This window comes from Nomascus leucogenys, chromosome 4, assembly GCF_006542625.1.
Source record: "Nomascus leucogenys isolate Asia chromosome 4, Asia_NLE_v1, whole genome shotgun sequence".
Classification (NCBI taxonomy): Eukaryota; Metazoa; Chordata; class Mammalia; order Primates; family Hylobatidae; genus Nomascus; species Nomascus leucogenys.
In genome coordinates, this window is record NC_044384.1 from 93,179,422 (window position 1) to 93,198,139 (window position 18,718).

At 43.9% G+C, this 18,718-nt stretch overlaps 1 protein-coding gene across 1 annotated transcript in view; it reads left to right on the top strand.

Moving 5' to 3' along the window:
* Positions 1-16,633, top strand: part of ACOX2 (acyl-CoA oxidase 2) — a 31,907-nt gene extending 15,274 nt beyond the window's left edge. The window contains exons 13-15 of the mRNA XM_003257246.3: positions 5,003-5,220; positions 13,327-13,459; positions 16,483-16,633. Of these exons, the coding sequence (XP_003257294.1) occupies positions 5,003-5,220; positions 13,327-13,459; positions 16,483-16,545 (414 nt within the window). The 3' untranslated portion in view covers positions 16,546-16,633. The remainder of the gene's footprint in view (positions 1-5,002; positions 5,221-13,326; positions 13,460-16,482) is intronic.
* The last annotated feature ends 2,085 nt before the right edge of the window (positions 16,634-18,718 follow it).

Here is an 18,718-nt window from a genome sequence, read left to right on the forward strand (position 1 = left end):
AAGGGATCCATTTTGTTTCCCAGGCAGGCTACCCTGCTGGGAAAATCCGGGCTCTGCCATTATTCCCCAACACTGCTTCAGCGGCGGCTGCCCTCGTTTCACTTCCAAGGCTTTAGTCCAGGGTATTTTAATTAAAGGACTTAACTCCAAAGCAATCTTGCTGGCAGCTCTTAGGGGAAAAGGTAATGAGGCAGTGTTATTGGATTTGCTTCAGGTTGTTCAAATATTTCCTCCCAGATAGAAAAGCAGGTCAAGTCTCCCCTTAGCCCCACAGGCAATCCTTGGATGTCTGATTCAATTTCCACTCGTTTTGTGTTTGTGCATAATTCACAGTCGGTCGGCAAATATTTGAGCACCCACTCTGCGCTGGGCACTGAGCTGGGTGCTCAACAGTGAAGCCACTGCCCATGCACAGCTATAATCAAGGAAGCACCATGACAGGGAAATACAGGCTGCTATGGAATCCCAGAGCAGGTACATTTCTGCCCACCTGGAGGAGTCAGAAAGACTTCCCAAAAGAAGTGGCATATAGGCTAAGACTTCAAGGATAAGCTGAAATTAGCCAGCTAAAGGGTGGGGTGGCAACTTTCGAGAGAAAAGTTTCCAGGCAAAGGGAGCTGCACGTGCAAAAGGAGGCAGCAAGAAGAATCCTGGTGTGCTTGGGAAGTGGAAATCTCCCAAGGAGGACCTAAGGAGGAGGACTGAGACAAGGGGAGAAGGAGAGACAGGTAAGGCCTCTGACCTTTTGCACCACTGTGAAAAGTTGGGGTTTTGTTTTCATTGCAACGCCTTTGCTGAGTTTGTTTGGAGGTGGGGTAAAGTGATCAGTTTCATTCTAGAAGAATCATGCAGGTTGCCCGGGATGGAATGAAAGGGAGCAAGTTAGAAAGGAGCAAGTCTGGACCAGGACTGAGGGTGGTCCTGACCATGAGCATGGCAGAAGGCCTGGAGACAAGTGCGTAGATCAGAGATGCTAAGGGGGAAGACGGCAGGGACAGGCCTCAGAGTGCTGGGGTGGGAAAGAGGTAAGAACAACTCCTGAGTTCTAGCTTAGGCAGCTGGGACTCTGGCACTGCCAATAACTGGAAAACTAAAGTGATCACGCCAATCCTCAGGCCCAGACCCAGAAAATGGCAGCCTTGGAACAGGAGAGCCCTGAAGGGCTGCAGAGGCCCTCGTGGGACAGGGCTGGTCAGGCAGGCTGGACATTGAGCACCACCACCTCCACCACACCGCAGGTGCTGGGATTACCTCTGCAGCGCTCAGTTCTGCTCAGCCTACAGCAGGGGCACCCCCTGCTGTGCTAACTGTCCTGTCAACACAGAGGGTGAGCCAAGGCTTCCTGCTTTCACTGGATCACCAAAACAGGAACACAGCCACCCATTATCCACTCATCCATTTTCCAAACCTATGGCCTGCCTTCAAATGGACCAGATGCTGCTTGCCAGGGTTACTTCATTTAATCCACACAGCCCTGGGAGGGAGACTGACATTATCTCCACTTCAAGGGTGAGGAAAGAGAACTCAGGAGTTAGGTCCCAGAGGTAGGAAATAGCTGAGTCCAGATGCTTTCCCTTCCCACACCACTGAGGGGGTGATGAGTGACTGAGGTGAGCAACAAACTCTGGGGGGATGGAGGGTGAGAGCCAGCCAGACTGTGGGGGAAGAACATGACCCTGACAGTGTCCTGGGGAGGTGGTGCCCCAGCTGAGTCTCCAAGGTCTTAATGGATAGGGCTTTCTGTACTCTCTGTGCTTTGTGGGGTTGTTTAGTCTACAGAAAGCTTCAGCACCCAACTGGGCCCCATCTGGAAACCATAAATGTGCAGGTAGAGATAACTGCAACTTGGGGGAAGGGGGGATGATACTGACAGAAGAGTAGACAAGGGGGAGCCACAGGCTAAATTCTGGTCCCGGCTCTGTGTGACCTCAAGCGGCCCCTTCCCTCTCTGGGCTTTAATTTCCCTGTCTGTAGACAAAGGGGCATGGAAGAGCCCTTTAGGCTCTGTCAGGCTGTGGTCCTATAATTCAGACTCTGACCAGAAGAGACCACGGGAACAAATGCTGGCCTCGTTATAATCCAGCCTCAGTCTCCTGTGGCTTTGGCCACACAGAGTTAGGAATATAGCCCTGGTGTGGATCTCACTGCTACCACTTCCTAGCCATGACCTTGGGCAAAAAACTTAATCTGTCAGAGCCTCAGTCTCTTCATCTGCAAGACAGAGCTAATAACAGTATCTACTCTGTAGGATTCTAATAAAGATCAAGTGAGTAAAACTTAGAGAGGCAGCTAGCACCTAAGTGCTATATATCCCACCCCCACCCCCAAATTAGACAGGAGGCAAGATTTAAACCAACACACACAATGTAAATAACGTTCACTGTGCTCAGAGCATGGGGCCAAGGTTCAGCTCAGCCCTTCCCCAAAGTGTAGAGGTCACCTCTGTCTCTGATCCTCATCCTGCTTTTTAAGGCCCAGGCCCTTGGGCAGCTCTCCATCACTCCACTCCTCAACTCAGAGCCTTGAGCATTTGAGAATGTGGCTCTCGGGTTAGGACAGGAAAAGGAGTGTGGGTCTGCAGTTCTGCCAAGCTGGACCCAGTCTGAGTAACAAAGGCTACTGGAGCCAGCAGAGGCAACACAGCACATCTGCTCACCTTCCACAGCCAAATGCTGCAAGCCCAGCATGGCTGTGAGCACACCATGTCTGAATGGCAACTTGGAGTTGTCAGCACCTGTGTGAGGGCCAGGGGAGGAAACACAAGTTCTTTCCAAGTGAGAAAGTGGATCAGGTCACTGCCCAGCTGAAGACTCCCGGTCCCACAGAACAAATTCTGACCACGTTATTCACAGCCCTTCACTGATCTGGGCCCCAGGTATGAGTCCACCCTAACCTCCATGGTTCCCCATCATCACCTCATTATACCACCACACTTCAGCCTCATTAAATTGCCTGCAGCTTCCTGAAAGTACAGCCTTTTGCACATAAAGATCCCCCTGCCTGGAATGACCTTTCCCCCAACTCAAGTCCGCCTGGGTGAACTCCTTTGAACCCCCAAGACACTCTTTTTTTTTAAGATTGGAGTCTCACTCCATCACCCAGGCTGGAGTGCAGTGGCACGGTCTCAGCTCACTGCAACCTCCATCTCCCAGGTTCAAGCAATTCTTGTGCTTCAGCCTCCCAAGTAGCCAGAATTACAGGTGTGCACCACCACACCTGGCTAATTTTTGTGTTTTTTGTAGAGACAGGGTTTTGCCATGTTGGCCAGGCTGGTCTCGAACTCCTGACCTCAAGTGGTCCTCCCACCTCAGCTTCCCAAAGTGCTGGGATAATAGGTGTGAGCCACCGCGCCCAGCCAAACCCCCAAGACACTCTAAGTCTTGCTACTGAAAATCACTACAGCAGCATGGGCATCACAGGGGACCTTGTTAGAAATGCACAGTCTCAGGCCCTGCCCTGGAATCTGCATTTTGACAAGATCCCCAGGTGATCTATATGCACATAAAAAACTGAGAAGCAGGGCCGGGCCCAGAGGCTCACACCTGTAATCCCAGCACTTTGGGAAGCCAAGGAAGGAGGATCACTTGAGCTCAGGAGTTCAAGACCAGTGTGGGCAACATAGCAAGACCCTCGTCTCTACTAAAAAATACAAAAAAAAAAAAAGCCAGGCATGGTGGTGTGTGCCTGTGGTCCCAACTACTCAGGAGGCTGAGGTGGGAGAATCACTTGAGCCCAGTGGGACAGAGGTTGCAGCAAGGCAAGCTCACAACACTGAACTTCAGCCTGGGTGACAGTGTGAGATTCTATCTCAAAAAAAAACAATTGAGAAGCACTGCTTTATACTTTCTCTCTTCCTCGCTCTCCCTTATAGAACCCATATATCCTACCTGGCAAAATAATTATGTGTGCTTGTCTTGACGAGATGGGGACTGTTCAAAATATGTTACAACCAGTACGACAAGGCACCAACCAACCAAAATGGACTTCAGCCCTAGGGGAAGCAAGGTCCTCCTGCTGGGTCAAGCATTAATCCTTTAGTTGCTGGGCTGTGGAGAGAAGGAGGGGGTCTTCAGGAAGGAGTCCATCTGGCAGGAGGGGTTCTCACAGGGTTGATGGCAGTGGACACTTGCCAGCTGGTATTAAAGTATTATTTTAACAACTGCCACAGCCAGACCATTACATATGGGCTGAATAACAGCACTGCTTACCTTAAGGAGTTTATGCTCTAGCTGGAATAAATTTCATATATATGTTGAAACTTTATTTTCTCACCCCATGGTGCACACATGTACGCGCACACACACACACACGCAACTGACTTGAACACGGGAGACAACAAATAGCTATTTTCTTTTTTTTTTTTTTTCGAGATGGAGTTTCGCTCTAATCGCCCAGGCTGGAGTGCAATGGCATGATTTTGGTTCACTGCAACCTCTGCCTCCTGGGTTCAAGTGATTCTCCTGCCTCAGCCTCCCAAGGAGCTGGGATTATAGGCATGCACCACCATGCCTGGCTAATTTTTGCATTTTTTGTAGAGACAGGGTTTCACCATGTTGGTCAGACTGGTCTCAAACTCCTGACCTCAGGTGATCCACCCACCTTGGCCTCCCAAAGTGCTTACAGGCGTGAGCCACTGTGCCCAGCCTTAAAATAGCTATTTTCTTAAGAACAGTGGTGCTGTCCTCCACTTCCCCAGGCCAGCCTCCAATATGCCTGTATTCTTTCTCTCCACTTTCCAACCTACTTGAAACTGCTCCAAGCAAAAGAAAACAAGGGCCATGTTTCAAAGCCCACCAGTCCCCAGCACACACACACACACACACACCCCATCAAAAAGCCTTGATCAGACCCAGAGTGAGCTAGGAGAAATGGCGGCTGCTCATCAGCCTGCTGGGAAGCACATCCTGCCTCAAGTTTATTCCAGCCATCTTGCCACACTTCCAGGGTGACGTCTGGAGTAGAAAACCAGAAATCAGGAGAGCATGTATTTGTGTCTTTGTAGGCGCACTGCTACTACATCACTGTGAAGGGTTTTACAGAAGCTCTGGAGAAACTAGAAAATGAACCAGCGATTCAGCAGGTGCTCCAGCGCCTCTGTGACCTCCATGCCATACACGGAATCTTGACTAACTCGGGTGACTTTCTCCATGATGCCTTCCTGTCTGGTGCCCAAGTGGACATGGCAAGAACAGCCTACCTGGACCTGCTTCGCCAGATCCGGTGAGTGGCAGAGACTTCAAACCATGTTACCCTTCAGAGAATAACCCTACCTCCTTGTTCACAGATCACTTCCAACTCCAAAACCTTGCTAATGGGCAGAGCGGCAACAGCTCTGGGGAGGTTTACACCCTATTATCATTACATCAGCATAAAGCATTATGAACTAATGAAAGAAAAAAATGGGAAAAATACTTAAGAATAAATTAGCTACCTCAGTAGAACTCTTCACATTGTCAAGGAAATAGGAATAGTATCTAAGGAAAATCAATAAAATGAAGCATGCTACATATGAATGATATGTGCTAATGTGCTAATAATAGTCTCAACCATAGCTGTTTTTTCTTTTTTTTTTCTTTTTTTTAGACAGGGACTTGCTGTGTGGCCCAGGCTAAAGTGCAGTAGTACAATCTTGTCTCACTGCAACCTCTGCCTCCGGGTTCAAGAGTTTCTCCTGCTTCAGCCTCCCAAGTAGCTGGGATTACAGGTGCCCACCACCATGCCCAGCTAATTTTTGTATTTTTAGTAGAGACAGGGTTTCACCATGTTGACCAGGCTGGTCTTGAACTCCTGACCTCAAGTGATCCACCTGCCTCGGCCTCCCAAACTGCTGGGATTACAGGCATGAACCAACGTGCCCAGGCATAGCTACCTTTAAAGAGCACTTATGTGACAGGCCCTGTGGCAAAGGCTTTTACATACATCTCATTTAATCCTTACAGCCCTTTGAAATGGGTACTATTAATCTCCTCATTTTATTGGAAAGGAAATTCGGGCTGATGGGAATTGCCCAGTGTCACACAATCAGCCAGAGGAGGGGCCGGGTACAATCTCAGGTCTGGCCCCTGGGCATGAGCTCTTAACCTGTATGTTAAGGTTAAGGTTGAGGTATTATATACTTCAAACACATCCTTGTCTTTGTTAAATGTGCTTAAGCAAATTCTTACCAAGTTTAGTAAACTTACCTTAATCTTCCCTCAGCTTCGAGATGAAAAATTTTTTTAAACTCTGTAATTCATATATTGATTTATAAAATAATAACACAAAGTTTTTAAGTGCAGCATTAATGCAGTGCCATGTATGGTCAATGAAATACTAATGCAGTGCTTTCACACTATTATTCTATAATCTAAACGACTGGTTTAAAAACATAGCAAAACCAAAGCCCAACCTGATCAGAGTCCTAGAAAAAATAGAAATAAAAACAATAAAGGAAAAAAAAAGCCTGGGCAACATGGAAAAACCCCACCTCTACAAAAAATATAAAAAATGAATCAGGCACACACCTGTAGTCCCAGCTACTTGGGAGGCTGAGGTAGGAGGATTGATTGATCCCAGGAGGTTGAGGTTGCAGTAAGCTGTGGTCACACCACTGCACTCCAGCCTGGGCAACAAAGTGAGACCTTGTCTCAAAAAAAGGAAAGAAAAGAAAGCATTGCAAATTATTTACCATTGTCCATAAGATAAAAAAAATGGACTAATTTGAGAATATAATCTTTTTGAGACCTCACTGGGCAGAAAATATGATACCTATTGCATGGGGTTAGAGGCGACTCCTAGAATCTCCAACAATTCTCATATCAACAAGACTAATACAAAGAGAAAAAGAGGCTGGGAGCAGTGGCTCACACCTGTAATCCCAGCACTTTGGGAGGCCAAGGTGGGAGGATCACTTGAGGCAAAGAGTTTAAGACTAGCTTGGGCAATGTAGTGAGACCCTGTCTCTAAAAGATTTGTAATTTTTTAAAAATAAGATTTTTAAGACAGGTTTTTTAAAAACGAGACCAAATTCCTTTTATTTCTAACAATATGGAATATGTTACATGCCCTTTATGACTACTCATAGCATGTAACAGATAGCTGGTGGTCAAAAAAATGTTTGTTCAGGCCAGGCGTGGTGGCTAATACCTGTAATCCCAGCACTTTGGGAAGCCAAGGTGGGTGGATCACCTGAGGTCAGGAGTTCGAGGCCAGCCTGGCCAACATGGTGAAACCTGGTCTCTACTAAAAATGCAGAAATTAGCTGGGTGTGACGGCACATGCCTGTAATCCCAGCTACTTGGGAGGCTGAGGCAGGAGAATCGCTTGAACCCGGGAGGCGGAGGTTGCAGTGAGCCAAGATCGCACCACTGCACTCCAGCCTTGGCGACAAGAGTGAGACTCCGTCTCAAGAAAAAAAAAAAAAAGTTTGTTCAGTTAAATCATCAAAAACTGTCAAAAATACATTTGACACAATTATGTCCCAGGTATAAAACTTTCCCTAATACAGGGAATCCAGTGGTGAAAACTATTAAGAGCATAATTAAATACTGCACAGTTCAAGCCCAAGGGTGTCTATCTTTTTGAAACTCTCAGAATTTAAAAGCACTTGAAAATAATGTTCTAGCCCCGGTTGTCTGTGATGATAAAATACAAGATTACCTTAACACCCTATAAGCATGTTTTTTTAAATTTGCAAACAGCATTTCTAAGTGCTTGCCTTGGATCCAGAAACTTACAATTCAAGACAAGACAGACAGCCCAGCTGCAATCTGCCAACTTACTCATGGGTCAAACCCAGAAATTGATTTACTTCCATGATGGTTCCTAAGTAGCCTTACTACTGCAGGGTAATTAGGCACATAACAGATTCTATGCATATCACTGTTTGGTGTCACAGTTCCCTGCCTTGATTAGTCACTATCTCCCTAAGATTTCTGAGATGAAAACTGAAGGGTGGCATAGTATGCTAAAGATGCCAAGAACAAGCTCTCTGTAATGTTAACTGACCCAAACAGTTTTTAGTTGTTTAAGCGGTCATAAAACCTCAGCTGGGGGGACTTCCAGGTAAAGATGACAGATTAAACATATGCGTTTACTTTTGTTCTTTCCTGAAACCCTACTAAAACATCAGTGAATGGACTGAAATTTTTTAAAAGGCATAAACCCACAAAGAGAAAGAGATGTTGTCTCTATGTTGTCCAGGCTGGTCTTGAACTCCTGCGCTCAAGGGCTCCTCCTACCTCAGCCTCCCAAAGTGCTGGGATTACATGCATGAGCTAACACACCTAGCCTCTGTGAGTAATTTTAAGACTTTCCCTGACTCTGCCCTGGCAGAAGGATAAATAGAGGGTCTGTGGACTAGGGAGCATCAGGTATAGGTGATAATAAGGCTACCCTTCAGAAAACAGGGTTCATTATAGGCCAAATGCTGACACCTCCCTCCCCCAGACCTTTTTTCCCACTGGTTCCTAAAAAACTGGCAGCCAGACTAGTAGCCTGCAAGAAGATGATAAGATGATCCTTCTCTGGAGAATCTGACCAGCCCAAGGAGAAGGAGCTAAAGACACTGATATCAGAGTCCCCCAATGGTCCACCCAATTCACGCCATAGTGAACCCCATATTAGCAAGCATAGCCACAAGTTTGTAATCAGCTAGTTAATGCCTTGCTCTTAGCTATGATCAGACACTCAGGGATCACCAAACATCTGAAGAATGCCCCTAACATAAAAGATGGAGACCAAAACAAGCAAGAACAAGGCAATTCAGAGGACATAAGAGAATCTGCAGGGAGAAGAAAACTTGAAAAAAAAAACAAAAACAAAAAAACAGCGATCTCTCAGAGCTAAGAGAAGGTATTGCAACCACAGAATAAAAACCTGAATGCCATTATTTAAAACTAATATTCAGAGAACCTAAAAAAAGAGCTCCTTGAAGTTAAAAAATGATAGTGGAAATGAAAAACTCAGTGTAAGGACCGGAAGATAAAGTTGCAGAAATCTCACAGCAAGAAAGCAAAAAGACAAAAAAAAAGGAGGACTTTTAAAAAGTAAGAGGACCAGTCTTAGCTGTTCATCATCTGAAGAACAGGTCTAGAAAGAAGACAGAGAAAACAGAAGGAAGCGAATCATTAATAATTCAAGAAAACATTCCTCAAATGAAGGATACGAGTTTCAGATGAAAAAGGGTCACAGATGCCTACAGACTAGAGGAGAGGAGACAGGCACACACATGCACAAAATAAATCACACTGTATACCATGTGAAATGGTAATACCTACCATAAAAGAAAGGATAGCAGGAAGTGGGGGAAAGAATGCTGGGGGTCAGTAGGGAGGAGGGGGAGCTACAATTTTAAGTAGGCCAGAGAAGGCCTCCCTGGGAGGGTGACATTTAAGGAAAGACCTGGGGAGAAGGTAGGGAGAAGCTGTTGTGGCTGCTAGGGAAAGAGCATTACAGGCAGAACATAAGTACAGTCACGCATCACTTAATGACCGGAGGATCCGTTCCGAGAAATGTGTCTTCAGGTGAGTCTGTCATCATGTGAACATCACAGAGTGTACTTACACAAGCCTAAATGGTATAGCCTATTGCTCGTAGGGTCACACCTGCAAAGCATGTTGCTGTTCTGAATACTGTAGGCAATTCTAACATCAATCACTAAGCAATAGGAATTTTTCAGCTCTATCATAATGTCATGGGACCGCCATCATATACATGGTCCATCATTGACCAAAACATCATTATGCAGTGCATGACAGTACGAATGTTGGAGACCAGAGTGTGCTTGGCATATCCATCCAGAGAACACAGAAGAGGCCACAGGGGCAGGAATGGCATGACTGTGGTGGAAAATGAGGGCAGAGGGCAGAGAGTTAAGGGAGTACAGCAGGGGGTGGGAAGAGACAGCAAGGTAGATCATTGCAAAGACTTAAGAGAATGTGAAGGTTTTGAGCATGGGATAGAATGGGAGGGTTTTGAGCATTGGATAGACACAACCTAAAAGAATCTGATGTATATTTTTAAAGGCTCACTCCAGCTGCCATATTAAGAACTAAGAGTGAAAAGCAGGGAGATCAGCTGGATGGCTAATGCAATCATCCAAGTGAGTGATAGTGGATTGGAGCAGCGATAGTACTGGAGGTGGTGGGAAGTGGTTGAAGTTTGAATATATCTTGAAGGCAGAATAGGATTTGCTGACAGATTAGATGTACAGTGAGAAAGAAGAGAAGAATCAAGGTTTTTGGTCAGAAGGACAGAGCTGCCATTTACCATAAATGGGGAAGACTACAGGAGGGCCAGGTTTGGGCAGGGTAGACAGGAAGGAGTTTGGGTTCAGACACATTACTTTTGAAGAGCCTGTCAGAAATCCAAGTACAGATGTTGGTAAGCAGGGGACACTGGAGGAATAAGTTTGGAAGTCATTGGCATATGGTTGATATTTAAAGCCTTGAGAAGAATATCACAAGGAGTGCATGAAGAGAAGAGGTCCAAGTACTCAGTCTTGAGACCCTCGAAAGATAATAAGGAAGTAACCGTGGCAAGAGCTATTTCTGTGGCGTGGTGGCAGTAAAAACATGAACAGATCCAGTTCAGGAGAGAATGTGAAAATTGGAAATCATAAGCATAAACACACGTAACACTTTCAGGGAGTTTTGTCCTGAAGGGGAGCCAAGATGATGGAGAAGGAAATAGAGTCAAAAGCTTGTGTTTAAGATGGGAGAAATGACTGTTTGTATACTGATGGAAATGATCCAGTAAAGAGGGGATTTTTTTTTTTTCTTGTACCTTTCTTTGAACTTATCTTGGCCTCCCATCAGGCCTTGTGTTTAAGAGCAAGGTCTTTGAAGAGATCCTTGTTGATGACAGTTTGTCCAAGAGGATATCCACAGAGTACCCTGTGGGCATGAGGTGATTGTAGTTATAAGCTTTTGCAAAAGACTTGATCCTTGACCTCTTGGAGATCTTCTTGCCTATGGCAGCTGTCACTTTGTGAGGATAGCAGTCAATTCCAGCTACCAAAGCATGACTGTAAGAATGGACTGAGGTGCCATCATCAATGTTCTTCATGATGATGGCTTTGCATCCAGAGTAGCATCCAGCCAGGACCAGCACCACTTTCCCACTTTTTCATGAACTTGCCCATTTTGACAGCAACCAGCCAGGCCTAAAGTAAAAAGAAAGAAGGGCATTTCCACTAACTTTTTACCCCTGAGAGGGGAATTTTGACGTTGTTGGAGAAAGGCAGGAGAATGTTGTTCTCCAGTATGCAAGAGGAAAAGACATCTAGTAGACAAGGAGGGACTGAGGCCTGAGCTGACAGCCTGAAGAGAGAAGGCATTGTATGTATAAATGCAAGGGTGGGAACTTATACAGATCCTCTTACTGCTTCCACTTCATCAGTGAAATATGATGTAAAGCCATCCAGGCAAAAGAGATGGGAAAGGTGGATAGTGTCAATCTGAGGATCAAAGAGATGGTATGAAATAACTACCTAGGAAAAGGAAAGAGTAAATGAACAATGAGTAAATACAGCAATGTAATACGATTGCTGAACTGCAATCAGGGCCCACTTGAGCCCTTATTACACCAGGTATGATTGTTTTTTCCAGCCATGTATAGCTACAAAGGTGGTGGCACAAAGTGGGTGGAAAACTAAAGACAAAGAGGTATGCATTTTGCTAAACAGGTATGACAAAGCAAGAAAAATTGTTGAATGTGTGTGTGTGTGTGTGTGTATTTTTTTTTTTTTTTTGAGCGGGAGTCTTGCTCTGTTGCCCAAGCTGGAGTAAAGTGGCACGATCTCAGCTCACTGCAACCTCTGATTCCCAGGTTCAAGCAATTCTCCCACCTCAGCCTTCCCAGTAGCTGAGACTACAGGCACCCACCACCACACCTGGCTAATTTTTGTATTTTTAGTAGAGACAGGGTTCCACCATGTTGGCCAGACTGGTCTCGAACTCCTGACCTCAGCTGATCCATCAGCCTCCGTCTCCCAAATTGCTGGGATTACAGGCGTGAGCCATCGCACCTGGCCTGTTGAATGTATTTTTGAGAGAGTAATAGAACAGGAATTTCAGCTGGATAAGGAATGAAGTGAGACCACAAGGGGGCAGGGGGACATTAAATTGGTGGTAGGGCTCATATGATGTTGGGGATCATCAAGAAAGGATTACACTGGATACAGTATCCCAGTTACCTCCAATGCTTTAATGACACACAGTCATCATAATGTCAATACTAAATATTGGTCTGGCCAAAATTATAACTATATTGGGAAGCCCAAAGGCCAGGAGGAGGAAGAATGGGAACAAGGGGAGGTAGGAGTGAAGACAGGGGTGATAAATATAAATCTTTACCTTTTGAATGAAGAGTCAACGGATAATATCTCAAACTGAACCATCAACAAGCAGCAATATAAACAAGATATTTTGACATTCAGATAAATACCGAAATATCAACTAAAAGATTGAAATTGCCAGCCGGGCATGGTGGCTCATGCTTGTAATCTCAGCACTTTGGGAGGCCGAGGTGAGTGGATCACCTGAGGTCAGGAGTTCGAGACCAACCTGGCCAACATGGTGAAACCCCATCTCTACTAAAAATACAAAAATTAGCCAGGCATGGTGGCAGGCACCTGTAATCCCAACTACTCGGGAGGTTGAGGCAGGTGAATGGCTTGAGCCTGGGAGGTAGAGGTTGCAGTGAGCCGAGATTGTGCCACTGCACTCCAGCCTGGGCAACTGAGTGAGACTCTGTCTCGAAAAAAAAAAAAAGATTGAAATTGCTTCTGAGGAGAAAGAAGTGGAAATCAGACAGGTATATGCTGGTTATTTATTTCTTTCTTTATTTTGGGACAGGAGTCTCACTCTGTCGCCCAGGCTGGAGTGCAGTGGCATGATCTCCACTCACTGCAACCTCTGCCTCCTGGGTTCAAGTGATTCTCCTGCCTCAGCCTCCCAAGTAGTTGGGACTACAGGCATGTGCCACCACGCCTGGCTAATTTTTTGTATTTTTAGTAGAGACGGGGTTTCACCGTGTTAGCCAAATGGTCTCAATCTCCTGACCTCATGATCCGCCTACTTCGGCATCCCAAAGTGCTGGGATTACAGGCATGAGCCACCACGCATGGCCGCATATGCTGTTTTTTAAACAAGCCTTAAGGAACCCTTTGACTCATTATACTATGCATATATAACTGATTAAAAAATAAAAACAAAAAAATGCTGAATTGTTTGAAAAGCGAATAATCATGCAACCTCTGATTAGGTATTGTTATTCACCATCCGAGACTAGTTTGATTCATAAGAGCAATCTAAAATACTTACAAACTCTTGTTTCCTATCCCAGGAAGGATGCCATCCTGTTAACTGATGCTTTTGACTTCACTGATCAGTGTTTAAATTCAGCACTTGGCTGTTATGATGGAAACGTCTATGAACGCCTGTTCCAGTGGGCTCAGAAGTCACCAACCAATACTCAGGTAGTTGAGTGGAACACATTATAAATTATGTAAGAAAGCAGAGAACAGGCAGTGAATACACCTTCATGTTCTCCCATTTTAATTGATTCCCATTAGGTTGGCAATCACTTGGCGTACCATGTCTGTTTAAAATATTTTTAGAGAACACATAAAAGAAACAAGCAGTGGCGGTATGGCCTGGCAGGAACTCTGAGCCTGGACTGTAATCAGCAAAATGCACTGCTCAGAACTTAGTAAAGCGAATTAAGAGGAAGGCCCAAGCTCTAAATCATGGCTTGACAGACCCAAGGGCATACACACAGAGTGGTAAACTGGCTTTTAAGTAACAAAAAGAAGGAGATAAATCACTGCGGTGATTTAACCACCTTATTTTCAGCCTTTTAACTTTCAGTTTTGTGTAGATAAAAGTAGGTATTCAGAAGTGGTAGGAAGCTTGAGGGATGTCTCTCTCAGACCTGATTGCCTGCTAGAAATGATACTCTCTCCTCTTCACTCTAAGGAATACAATCCAAGGAGCAAAGAAAGCTGCTGCACTGCCATCAGTAGCCCAGGAAAGCCATGAGTGACAATTACAAGGGTCATGCCAAAAAAATCCCCAGCCATCCTAGGAGAGCACACCAGAACTCTACATCATTAACAGCGAGAAGACGGGGAGGACTCATAAGGTCCCAACACTCTAGGGCCAGGGTATGCTCGCAGCTCTCTGCTTATGAGCCTCTTTGGGAAAAGTTGTAAATGTCAATGAATATGTTAACAGGAGTGAGGAAATAAACCCTGTAGTTAGAATATGAGGAACCAATATTTAATAGCAGATTTTACATAGATGATCAAAACAAAAAGTCTATTCGTACAAAACAGATTATTTTAAATTTTATAGTGCAAAGACATTATTCAGGTGGTGAAGCTTTCTTTTTTACCTCTTTGGTCCAATTCCAGAAAAGGTGTCTTAACACCACATCAAATTGGCAACTCTCAGGCTTTCATTCACACCTAGCATGGTGTTAGACTTGCTCTTAACAATTTGCAGCCTGTCATACCACATGGCTTAATTTAACATGATTATCTAAAGTTACAACACAACAAACCCATCTTGGTCACTCCCTGTCCCCAGAAAGACATCCTTTTAACTCAAGGAAGTATAAACAATATATGTTCACTGCTTTAGTACAGTTAACCTACTTCCAGTGTGTTACTTTTTCTAATGATTAGATCTCTCTAACATTTAAATCTTGGCATAAAAATACAGCAGTCCTCCCACTCCAGACTAGCTTCCATGGTCTAAAGATAAATGTATGCCCTTTGGTGCTCCAGAGAAAAACCCACCCTGCTGTAACACCTGTCAGAAATGCTCACATATATAGCCCAAACCTGTTTTACTGGCAACACAGGAAACATTCTGGTTTCTATAGAGAGAATGGAGGGGGCTTTCTTGTGTTTTAGTTTGGTTTTAATATTTATTTTAAAAGGCTTTAATCTGGATACTACATGAGAACATGTTTATCTAAACAAGAGGAATGACTGACCCAGAGGGTCAACACATTTAGGAAAACATTGATGCACTTCATCCCATTCACTTCTATCTCCTTCTACTTGCTGTGAACAACGAAGGAGTCTTCACCTTCCCAACTCCAGAATCTATCACGGAGTAGACACCACGTTTATGGAATAAATGAACATGGTTTTACGACCTGTGTAGTGAGACAAAGGAATCTGCTGCGTACACAGTGCCAGACTCTTGTCATCCTAGCTTAATTACCTTCCTAAAAAGGTGACAGGTATAGCACTGTGGATCTTTCACGCATGATAATTTGGGAATGTGAAGTTACAAATGACCTTAGTGAACTGTTTCCAGTCAGTTAAAATGACATGAGGCTGCCTGCTAATATACATGATCTTACATTTCTGGCTCCTTTTAGAGATCACCAAAATAGCACTTTTAAAGTGTATTTTTTAATCTGCTGTGGATAATTTTTTAACCCTACTCTTAAGATATAATGCTATAATTTTGAAGCTGCAATAAGAGACATTTTCCTCATTTGCACTAATAGAAAAAGGCACACTACAGATATTTTATGTATTTTTATTATTATTTTTGAGACAGAGTCTCGCTCTGTTGCCTAGGCTGAAGTGCAGTGGCACAACCACAGCTCACTGCAACCCTCTGCCTCCCAGGTTCAAGCAATTCTCCTGCCTCCCAAGTAGCTGGGATTACAGGCACAAGCCACCACACCCAAAATACAAATAATTTTTGTATTTTGTTTTAGTAGAGACGGGGTTTCACCATGTTGGCCAGGCTGGTCTCAAACTCCTGGCCAACATGGCGAAACCCCGTCTCTATTAAAAATACAAAAATTAGTCAGGTGTGGTGGTGCACACCTGTAATCCTAGGTACTCAGGAGGCTGAGGCACGAGAATCGCTTGAACCCAGGAGGCGGAGGTAGCAGTGAGCCAAAATCGCACCACTGAACTCCAGCCTGGTCAACAGAGCAATACTGTCTCCAAAAAAAAACAGTCAAAAGCCCAGTGTTCAAGGAGCTTACAGTTTTAGCGTAGACAGGCACACACACATACACAAAGTAAATATTATAAAAGATAAGACTAGAACTAAGAAACAAAGAATCAAGACACTGAATTACAGCATAATGAGGATAACCTAGTCGGACCTAGAATACTGCTTATATGATCCCTATCTGGTTCCTTGCTTTGTGATTAATGTTCAGTTTCAGAAAGGCTCAAAGAGTCAAGCCTTTTATTTGTATTAAATTCCAAAAGCAAGTGATAAGCTGTGTTTTTAATTGGCCACCTGCATCCACAATTTAAAATCTGCATGAGAAAAGGAAGGATGCCCTTTGGAAAAAATGTTTCTCCATATGTTCACACAAAATGAGTTTTAGAAGTAATTTTTAAAATTAAGAATCTTACGTAATGTTACTTTTTGAAGCTAGAGACTTAATTTGAAAGTAAAAGTCATTAATCCTGGCAGAAATGTACTGTCTTAATAATGCGTTTCTTTCTACAAACAGGAGAACCCTGCCTATGAGGAATATATAAGACCACTATTACAAAGTTGGAGATCCAAGCTATAAAATAACCAACAGTATTCAAGAAGCAACCAGCACCATCATGTGATAATGGTACTATGGCATATATGCAACATTAAAATTTTAAATTAGATATTTATGTTTTAGAGTCATCATCTTTTAGATACAGTCTGAAGTGATATATGTGAAATAATATCTGTGATTTACTTCAAAATAATCCATAGAAGAAAAAAGCCAAAGTGAATAGTTGCTGAAGTTGGTCAATGGGCAGGTACATGGGTGTTCATTACACTATCCTCTCTACTTCTGAATGTGTTTGAAATTTCCAGTGGGGCGTGGTGGATCATGCCTGTAATCCCAACACATTAGGGGGTCAAGATGAGAGGATCACTTGAGCCTAGAAGTTCGAGATCAGCCTGAGCAACATAGAGAGATGCCATCTCTACAAAAATAACTATCTCACGCCTGTAATACCAGCACTTTGGCAGGTCGAGGCGGGCGGATCACAAGGTCAGGAGATCGAGACCATCCTGGCTAACACGGTGAAACCCTGTCTCTACTAAAAATACAAAAAAAGTAGCCGGGCGTGGAGGTGGGCGCCTGTAGTCCCAGCTACTCGGGAGGCTGAAGCAGGAGAATGGTGTGAACCCGGGAGGTGGAGCATGCAGTGAGCCGAGATCATGCCACTGCACTCCAACCTGGGTGACAGAGCAAGAGTCTGCCTCAAAAAAAAAAAAAAAATTGGCCAGGCATGGGGGTACATGCCTGTGGTCCCACCCAGCTATCAGGAGGCTGATTGCCTGAGCCCAGGACATTAAGGCTGCAGTGAGCCGTGATCACACCACTGCATTCCAGCCTGAGCAACAGAGTAAGAACCTATCTCAAAAAAGAAAAAGAAAGAAATTTCCCACAGTAAAAAAAACCGCACCACTGTCCATTTATAGCATCTATTTGGTTAAATACCAGGATTTTGCTGTAGATCTAGCAAAAGCCAATAGGCTCATGAAACACAGTGTGTTTTTAGCACACATTTATCCTTGGGTTTAAAAGGACACACATACATGTACACACACAATCCTTCTAAGTGCTTATACTTGCTGTAATCTAAATAAAATACAGCTCTAAGAATGCAACTATCATTTTTTAAAAATCAACTCTTCCACAGTGAAGATGATTTAAAATTTCATTAAAAGACATAACTGTCTCAAGTTACCCAAATATAATGAAGCTACATTTTTCATATCATTTTAAATTGCCCAATTAGACAAAACACTCTAAATGTCACTAGACAAGTAAAATGGCAAAAAAAAAAAAAATTCAGCTGGCTACTTTTCCTAATTTACTCATATAAACAATCATTTCATTGTTAATAATTAGTAAATTCGAGAAAATTTACCAAAAGCAAACTTATCTCCAGTAAACAGAACAAGGAAGAGGCCTCGTAAGTTTTTAACTTTTAAAAATTGGGCCAGGCGCAGTGGCTCACATCTGTAATCCCAGCACTTCGGGAGGCCAGGGCAGGTGGATCACCTCAAGTCAGGAGTTCAAAACCAGCCTGGTCAACATGGTGAAACCCTATCTCTACTAAAAATACAAAAATTAGCCGGGCATGGTGGCACACACCTGTTATCTCAGCTACTCAGGAGGCTGAAGCAGGAGAATCGCTTGAACCTGGGAGGCAGAAGTTGCAGTGAGCCAAGATCGTGCATTGCACTCCAGCCTGGGCGACAAGAGTGAGACTCCGTCTCAAAAATAAATACATAAAAATCATTTAAAAATAAAATAAAAATAAAAACTGGGAACTAGCATTATTCCTATTTCCATACCTGTTTTCACCCCAAATCATTTTATTTCATATTGATCTCAGCTAGCTCAACAACACGTAACTGGTTGGGCCTTTTTTTTTTTTAAGGTAACTATCAAATCAATTTTAAGTACAAGATAATTTTCCAAAATGATAACCTTGTACTCGTATATTGATTTACTGAAACCACAGCAACCTGTCAATAACATCAAAGGATCTTAGTTTCTGGATATTGGTCATTTGTCAAATTTTAAAATAAATTTTCAGAGACATAGGCAAAAATAGACATAAGGAAGTGTTGTCACCTTTCTTGCAGAGAGAGAACCTCAGAATATTCTCACAGAAAGAGAAAAGGAGTGGCCTGCTTGCCCCAGGGCACACAGCCTCAGCGCTCCACTCTTCCCTTAGAAAATA